This window comes from Vitis riparia, chromosome 8, assembly GCF_004353265.1.
Source record: "Vitis riparia cultivar Riparia Gloire de Montpellier isolate 1030 chromosome 8, EGFV_Vit.rip_1.0, whole genome shotgun sequence".
Taxonomy (NCBI): Eukaryota; Viridiplantae; Streptophyta; class Magnoliopsida; order Vitales; family Vitaceae; genus Vitis; species Vitis riparia.
The window spans coordinates 12,049,365-12,057,755 of NC_048438.1; the positions used below are offsets into that span (position 1 = coordinate 12,049,365).

At 35.9% G+C, this 8,391-nt stretch overlaps 2 protein-coding genes across 2 annotated transcripts; one reads left to right on the forward strand and one right to left on the reverse strand.

Moving 5' to 3' along the window:
* The first annotated feature begins 2,844 nt into the window (after nucleotides 1-2,844).
* On the forward strand, nucleotides 2,845-3,860 carry LOC117921209 (glutathione S-transferase U7-like). Its single transcript, XM_034839042.1, has 2 exons — nucleotides 2,845-3,208; nucleotides 3,299-3,860. Exons 1-2 carry the CDS (start codon nucleotides 2,894-2,896, stop codon nucleotides 3,506-3,508), a joined length of 525 nt encoding a protein of 174 aa, XP_034694933.1. The 5' UTR covers nucleotides 2,845-2,893; the 3' UTR covers nucleotides 3,509-3,860.
* A 385-nt stretch (nucleotides 3,861-4,245) lies between these two features.
* LOC117921208 (G2/mitotic-specific cyclin S13-7-like) lies at nucleotides 4,246-7,601 on the reverse strand. The gene is made up of 9 exons (XM_034839041.1): nucleotides 7,327-7,601; nucleotides 6,456-6,603; nucleotides 6,307-6,367; nucleotides 5,945-6,199; nucleotides 5,725-5,850; nucleotides 5,392-5,640; nucleotides 5,137-5,295; nucleotides 4,855-5,033; nucleotides 4,246-4,769 (listed from the first exon to the last, which is right to left on the reverse strand). The coding sequence occupies exons 1-9, from the start codon at nucleotides 7,367-7,369 to the stop codon at nucleotides 4,628-4,630; spliced, it is 1,362 nt and encodes a 453-aa protein (XP_034694932.1). The 5' UTR covers nucleotides 7,370-7,601; the 3' UTR covers nucleotides 4,246-4,627.
* Nucleotides 7,602-8,391: the final 790 nt, after the last annotated feature.

Here is an 8,391-nt window from a genome sequence, read left to right on the forward strand (position 1 = left end):
TAATATATAAAAATTTTGAAGAAGCCTAACCTTGTATTGCCTTTTTTATTTTTATTTTTTTAACATAGATATGGATATGTCAAAATAATTAAGGTGGGATTGGGATGGGATGATCCATCTAGATTTTACCATATATGTTTTTAATTAATGTTTTTAGAATCGGACTGATCATTGAATCGGAAAAGTTATCGGTTCATTGGTCGAACCAATGATTAAAACCGGTGACGACATAAATATATATTTTATATATTATTAAAATAAAAATAATAAATTCTATCTAAATTTTGATAATATCTACTGTATTTGTTAAGTTTGTTCACAAAATTTTTTACATGTAGATGTCAATCACCCAACATTTTCAATAATTTCAATAAATTAAAATTTCAATGTGTAATAAATAAAACAAATAAAAATAAATAAATATTAAACATATTGCTACAATTATAATCAATAAAAAATTTAAAAAATTAAATATAAAATATCAAAAATTGGGAGGTTTCCTGTTTCCAACGCATCATCTAACTTTTCTTAGACACCTCCAAGTCTTCCATCTTTCTTCTTCAGCTGAAGATTCATCCACCAACCACACACAACCTGCCTCAAAACACTAAACCGCTGCATTTTTCAACTGTCGTCAGGGAGGGGGGGAGGGAGGTGTTGGTGATGAGGATTTGCAGCCGTTTTAGGGCAGGGTTGGGAGGTTTCCAGCTCGCGACGCTGGGTGGGAGGGGCTTTCCAGCACACAGTGGAGGGCTTTCCATCACGTGACGCGGGGGTAGGGGGTGGGTTCCTAGCGCCAGGCGTGTGTTGTTGGTGGGATGATGCTCCAGACACGGGGGAGGAGGATGGGAAAAAAATAAAAAATGGTTGAACTGGCCGGTTCGTTCAGTTGGTCGGTCAGACCATCGGTTCAAACGGTCTGAATCTAGTTCAATCACTATTCGGTTCAATTGGCTGGACCGGATCGCAATCGTGACCAGCTAATAGTAGGACTGAAACCATGACCGGTCGACGATCGGATCGGAATCGTGACTAGTCGACGGTCAAACCAACCGATCCGGTCTAATTTTTAAAAACCATGCTTTTAACCAATACAAACTAAAAATAAATAATAAAAAAATATGACATAACTGCATAGAGATGGTAGGGTTACATGGACAGAGAACTAAGATTTTCAAACATTCTTAGCAATGGCCTTTAGAATTTCATCTTCTTTTGTTTTACTGTCATCAACAACCAAGGATAGATATATTATTACTTATTGCAGACTCACCAGAGACTTTGGTCGGTTGTTGAGCTTCACTGAAAAACCAAAAACCCTAAACCCGTCATTCAGGATGTGTACAGGATACAGATGTGGGTCTTTAGACCCCCATGTAAATTGACCAACCCAATCCCACAAAGAAATGAAAAATTTATTAATTTGGTTGACGTCATGGATTACATTTCAATCTCCAAATCCCAAATAACGTATGGAAAAGTTTTCTCCAAATCTGTCAGCGGAGAAATGAGTTCACTATTTTAATTAATTTAATAAATTTATTTGAAATTTGGAAAAATTCGATAAATGTGTTCCAATTTAGGTTTGAATATTAACTCTAAATTTATAACGCCGTTCCGTTTTGGTTGATTTTTAAGTCAATCAAATTAAAAGTTTCCAAAGCCACAAACTAATTAACTAATCAGGAGCATATAGTATGTGGACATGCATTTGTGAATAAAATAAATCGGAAAGCGTCGCATCATTTCTTTTTTGGGTTATTATTATTTTTTAATGATGATATTTGGAGTTCTAGTTGGTACTCAATCTCATTAAAAGTTTTTTGATAATATTTTTAGAAAGTATTTTTATATGAAAGACTTTAATATATATATTGTTTGATAATAGTTCTAGAAGGTATTTTCAATCTTAAAAAAAAAAAAAAAATTAATATTAAAAAAAGTTAAAATTACTTTTCAAAGAATTATTATCAACCCAATTCTAAAGTGATTTACAAAAAAAAAAAACTTAATATGGGATTCTTTTAAAAATATTTATAAGAAAAACTCTCTTATTAAAAGAAAAACACTTCAAATAAAATCAATGTTAAAATGTCCACAATTTTTAAAATGCAAAGAGTCTACATTGGCAGCTTAGTAAAAGTCTACCAATGTTGCATGTGTGGCGACATTTTTAAATATTTATAAGAAAAACCCTATTATTAAAAGAAAAACACTTCAAATAAAATCAATGTTAAAATGTCCACAATTTTTAAAATGCAAAGAGTCTACATTGGCGGCTTAGTAGAAGTCTACCAATGTTGCATATATGGCAACATTTTTAAATATTTATAAGAAAACCCTCTTATTAAAAGAAAAACACTTCAAATAAAATCAATGTTAAAATGTCCACAATTTTTAAAATGCAAAGAGTCTACATTGGCGGCTTAGTAGAAGTCTACCAATGTTGCATATATGGCAACATTTTTAAATATTTATAAGAAAACCCTCTTATTAAAAGAAAAACACTTCAAATAAAATCAATGTTAAAATGTCCACAATTTTTAAAATGCAAAGAGTCTACATTGGCGACTTAGTTGAAGTCTACCAATGTTGCATGTGTGGCAACATTTTTAAATATTTATAAGAAAAACCCTCTTATTAAAAGAAAAACACTTCAAATAAAATCAATGTTAAAATGTCCACAATTTTTAAAATGCAAAGAGTCTACATTGGAGGCTTAGTAGAAGTCTACCAATGTTGCACGTGTGGCGACATTTTTATCTCCAAAAAAGTCTACCAATGTTGCATGTGCGGCGACATTTTTATCTCCAACATCAAAACGAAAGGATTAGGAGAGTTGGAAGCTTATAACATGCAATCTTGGTGAAGAAGAGGAAAAACAAAGCAAAGCATGGCAAGGGAAGAGGTGACACTGCTTGGGATGTGGGCAAGTCCTCTGGCTCTGAGAATTGAATGGGCCTTGAAATGCAAAGGAATTTGCTATAAATGCATAGACGAAGATCTCTTAAACAAGAGCCAACGCCTTCTCACTCACAATCCGATCCACAAGAAAATCCCAGTGCTTTTGCATGGAGGAAAATCCATCCCTGAATCACTCGTCATTCTTGAATACATTGATGAGACATGGAAACAGAATCCCTTGTTGCCAGAAGATCCATACGAAAGAGCCATGGCACCGTTTTGGGCTAAATTTGTGGACGAAAAGGTAACACCCTCTATCATTACTGGTTATTATTTCCGTACTATTATGGCGGCATATGTAGTGATTCTGTTTTTGGTTTTCAACTTGTTTCAGTGTTGGACTACAATACCTGGAGTCTTCGGAAACGAGGGGGGGGATGAGCAAGAAAAGTCGAAGGAAAAAGCAATAGAAGAACTCAGAATTCTGGAAAAACAACTTGAAGGGAAAAAGTTTTTTGGGGGAGAGAGTCAGTTGGGTTTTTGGATATCGTATGTGGTTGGATTCCATACTGGTTACCCTTTATCGAAGACATTACTGGTTTAAAGTTGGTTGATGAAACATCTTTCCCTGCTTTGAGCGCATGGTTCAAGGCCTATCTTAGCGTTCCGTGGGTGAAAGAGCTCTTACCACCTCCAGACAAATTACGTGCTCATCTTATAACTTTTCGCCAGAAACTCCTATCCTCACGGCTCTTGAATATCTGAAATATTCTAAACCCGTCTTATGGATTCTGATTCACCACCTATGTAATAATTAGAGGGTTACTACTCTCTATTCAGTCTAGATAAGCCATATGTATGTTGTGATTCTGATTCACCACCTATGTAATAATTAGAGGGTTTACTCTCTATTCAGTCTAGATAATGCAACCCTGCTCCTTCTGTTTATTCTCAAACCCACACCCCCCCAGCAATATGATTGAATTTATAGAAACAAAAAGCCAAGAAAAAATTACCAATGAATCAAATAAAAAATTAACCTGGTGCAGTGCTGGGAAGGTTTTCTTCTTCTGCAGTGCTGGGGAAAAAAAAGAACTCATGTGGCCCAGAAAACGTGGGGGAAAAAAGATTTAAAAACTTTTGAATGAGAACCAAACCTTAGGTAGATTGAATTTTCATTTTCATCAACCAAAGGGGATAAAAGAGGGTATTGAAAATAAGGCGCTTAAAAATATCACAAGGCCCTGAAAAGGAGACAAAAATTACTAGAGTCTCAAGGAATCAAAATTTCATTAAAAAGCAGCATCAAAAAGGGAAAAAAAAAAAAAGGGAAGAAGAAAATTTTCCTTCAAATTCTCTCTATGTCCCATAACATGAATTCATTGATTTTCAGCGGGATTGCTGGTATCCATTACAACTGATAAAAAATCAGAGGATCCATTTTAACACTGCTGTTGGGCCCATACACAAAGACCAAAAAAAAAAAAAAAACAAACAAATTCTTAAAACTAAATGGATAAATTTAATTTGAATTTTCTGTATGGCAAACCACAATTTAGGGTAATTAACTAAACCTAGAAAATGTCAAATTAGTACCAAACAAACACAAGAGATGCCACCCCCTGAAGAAGATCATCACAGGCCAATGATCCATTCCTCACATAACGGAAATGTGATTGAAAAACAGGTGGATCACACCACCAACTCCAAATTGTGGTCCTCTTCATGATGCAGCCAAGAGAGATTTTGCAGGTGGAAGGAGTGATACCCCACTTCGCTGAGGCTGGGAATACTTTCTGTACACCACCTTAAGCTTGTTCTCTGCAGCAATGGAGTGGAAACTCACAAGGAGCTTGGCACAACCACTGTTTGGGAAGAAGGAATAAAAAATTAGAACACACCCCATTAGCAAAAAAAAAAAAAAAAAGTAAGGGTTTTTAGTTCACTAACAGCAGCTGTGTCTCTGAGTAACCCGTGTGAACTTTCAGTGTTTCATCCCAAACAGGGCTCTTGCTCAGGGTGCACCTAGCAGCATAGACTGCTGAGGCAGCAAGCATTGATGGGCAGTACATCATGGTGACATAATTAGTCAATCCAAGCTCAGCAAAGAAATAGACCATGTGTTCCATCTATGTGTGATGAAGAAGACAAACAGACAAAATAAATAAAATTTATAGGAAAATTCATGAATCTGGAGAGCGACTGCATCCGAATAATGACAAGATGTCTAACCTGCGTATCAGGGATCGAGGCCTTAACGAATCGGACAAGGAAAACATAAGGTGTGGGGACTGTCAAGGTCCATTCCAGCTTGCCCAGTATGGCTTTCTCCATCATCAGTATTTGTTGATGCGTGTATGCTCTGTCTGAGATGCAAACGAAGTCATTCACCTGCCAATTACGGTTCATCATACAATTAGCTAAATGAATTGTACATTTTGGCTATCAAATTCACTAGAAGAGAAGAAACTGATCTAGAAAACAAACCTCTGGGGCCCAAATTTCTTCATATTTGGAGGCCATAAGCATAGCACTGATGCCCACCAACTGCAGTTCCCTTCTTGGCACAGTCTTGATTGAAAGGAAACGATCAACAATGTTGATTGTGAGGTACAGAGTCTCTGGCATAAGCTCAAATTTGTGGTGAACTTCAATCAACCAGTCCACCAAGATGGCTCTCATCTTCTCATTTATCTCGGCTTGGGAATCCATATAGTCATGAACTTGGCTCTCGCTCTGCAATATTAAGTACGCACAAATATTAGTCACTTAAATCTACACAGAGGGAGAGTAAACTGAAAGAGATGAACAGTCACATACCTCAATCAATTTATAGAACTTGTAAATGTCCTCCACATATTCCACTGCAGCCAGGTCATTACCAGCATCTGCTGCATCAATGTCAACAATCTGCTCCTTTGGTTTATTGGTCAAGCCACAAGCTACCTGCAATGTGATTGAATTAGAACCCAAATTAAAAAAACCCAGAAAAGCTGCCAATAATCAAAACCAACTTTGAAGAGATATTAAAGAAATTTACCTTGCTCCTAGCAGTAAGGATAGAAGTCATGGTTTTAACATTTTTCTTTGATGAACCTTCTCTGCCCTTTTTCTTGCTCACAGGCTTCTCTTGCTTAACCTCTTCCGAATCTGGGCTAATCTCAATCACTTGTTCAGGCTTTGGCTTAATTGTGACTTTCTTCTGGGCTGCCGCCTTTGCTGCCACAGGTGCTTTGCCTGCTGCCCCTCCATCGGTGATGATGGGAGCTCCATCAACGTTAACACAGACTGCTTTCTGCAAATTGAAGAATCACAAAATGCACAATCAGAAATGGTTCAAATTCTGAAGTTCAATAATGAGAAAGAAAAATGCAAGAAATAAGGTTGTTTTGATAGACAAACCTTGTTATTTTCAGCTGCTGCAGCTGCTTGTGCATTTGCAAGTAATTGAGCGCAGAAACTTCTATAAGAACAGAAGGGGGAAAAAATCAACGAAAGGGACCAAAACTGATATAGAAGAGTTCTTCCACGTAACACTGAGAGAAACAAACCTAGTAACAGGACGAGAGATCTGAGGCTGTGGCTTGCCATCTACTCCTCTAACAGTTACAAGATTACCAATGTCGCCTAGTGCTCGGCGGTTTCTCCCTTCAGCCGCCCCGTTTTTCCTCTGCTTACCATCCCCAGCTAATGCCTCACCTATAAATTCGTGAAGAAACATCATGATAGAAAAGTTAAAATCAGAATCCCCAAATCAACAGAAGAGTTAAAGAGTAGCAACATGTTCACAAAATTTTCAAGAAATGAAAGAAACCCATTAACCTTCAGTGATTTGTTTTATATTTCTGAGAGCCAAAAATAGAATCAGACGAGATTATTTTTTTCAACTATTATTGTTATTTCTAACAAAAGATGATGCAAATCAACGGAAACCAAATAAAATAGAGAGAAATGCCATAGAACAAGAGATATTTCAAGGGGAAAAAACCCCTGAAAACCAAACAAGACCCGATGTTTTTCAAGAAAAGGAAGTAGAAAATATTAAAATAAAAGTAAGCACCAAGAATCATCAGATCCTTGGTTCCGAATAAACAAATCGGTATTAAACAAACCTTTAAAACCCTCCATACCAATAGGCGTCTATTGATCAAAACAATAATGTGCCGTTTCTCTCGTGAGAAAAGGGTGGGAAAAGAGAAAGAGAAAACAAATCCAATTTTCAATATCAAAAGCCTTACTACATAACGTGAGTTTTCCTCAATCGGAAATCAGACCAACTTTCAGAAAGTAATAGTAAAATTGAAAACTCCATCTTCTATTACTTCCTTCCAATTTTGTTCCAAGCCAAACAAAGAAAACCCATAAGAAGAAGATTCAGACGACACCAAGAAAAACCCATTAAGAGAATGAGAGAAAAAATACCTCTGGGTTGATGGTGCTGCGGAACAATGGGTCTTGAAGCCATTTCAGATGGTTGATTACTGGTATTGATTTGCCCAAGAACACCTACAAATCTCGAAAACAACGATGACCAGAGCGAGTGTAGGCGACCACTGGGCGATCCTCCTCCTCCTACCCCTGCTCCTCCTCCTTCCTCTGTAGTCGCCACCCTCCAAGCGCAACTCTCTCTCTCTCTCTCTAAAACTCTCTTGCTTTCTCTCTCTAGATCTCTCTGTGTGTTTCTACTTTCTTTAGGGTTGTGTTGATGAGCAATGGAACGCGAGATCTTGAACCCCCTTTTGAAGTTGATGGAACCGCTCTTCCAACGGTCTTATTTTTTTGAAAATTTCGACCGTTGGATCTTTGTTAATCCAACGGCTTTAAATTAGGTTTTACAGGTCTCGGCGTATGAGGATTTTTTAGCCGTTGGGACTGTTCAAAAGTTACCATTTTGTAATTTTATTTTATATTTGGAATAAGATGCCTCATGAAGATGTTACATGTCAATCTGCGACACGTGTAAATGAACAGCTCTTTGATTTGGATATTAGGCGTGGCTCGTGAGTCACGTGTCCAATTCAAAGTATGGGTGTAGTGTATCGATATAACCCATTGACAAAATGTTAGTGATATTATGTAATGTAAAAATGATCTGGCATTAAAAATTAGGGAAAATTGTGCTTACTAGCCGTTGTATGGCATATGTCATTCCCATGAGCTTTAACTTTTTATGTAATTGTTGTGAAAAATATTTGATTCTTTAACTATTTTGAAAATTACCACTTTTTATCTTTTCAATTTTATTATTTGTATTTTCTTCTATTTCTTTATATTATTTTCATACCATTACTCATAAAATTAATATTATTAATTTTATAATTACTATTATTAATATTATTATCTTGTTAATGTTATTAATTTTAAAAATTATTATCATTGTTATTATTATCAACTTAATAATAATAATAATATAAGGTAAAAGAATAAGTTGAAAGAAAAATAATAATAAATGAAATTCTAAATAAAAAATATTATTAATTTCACCTT

What these genes read in the sequence shown, in the direction of transcription:
- LOC117921209 (XM_034839042.1), top strand. Translation starts at nt 2,894, where the DNA reads ATGGCAAGGGAAGAGGTGACACTGCTTGGGATGTGGGCAAGTCCTCTG. An exon ending in CTAAATTTGTGGACGAAAAG is followed by an intron (nt 3,209 to 3,298) that starts GTAACACCCTCT and finishes AACTTGTTTCAG; the next exon opens with TGTTGGACTACAATACCTGG.
- LOC117921208 (XM_034839041.1), bottom strand. Translation starts at nt 7,369, where the DNA reads ATGGCTTCAAGACCCATTGTTCCGCAGCACCATCAACCCAGAG. An exon ending in GCAGCACCATCAACCCAGAG is followed by an intron (nt 6,604 to 7,326) that starts GTATTTTTTCTC and finishes ACGAATTTATAG; the next exon opens with GTGAGGCATTAGCTGGGGAT. An exon ending in CAGCAGCTGAAAATAACAAG is followed by an intron (nt 6,200 to 6,306) that starts GTTTGTCTATCA and finishes TTCAATTTGCAG; the next exon opens with AAAGCAGTCTGTGTTAACGT.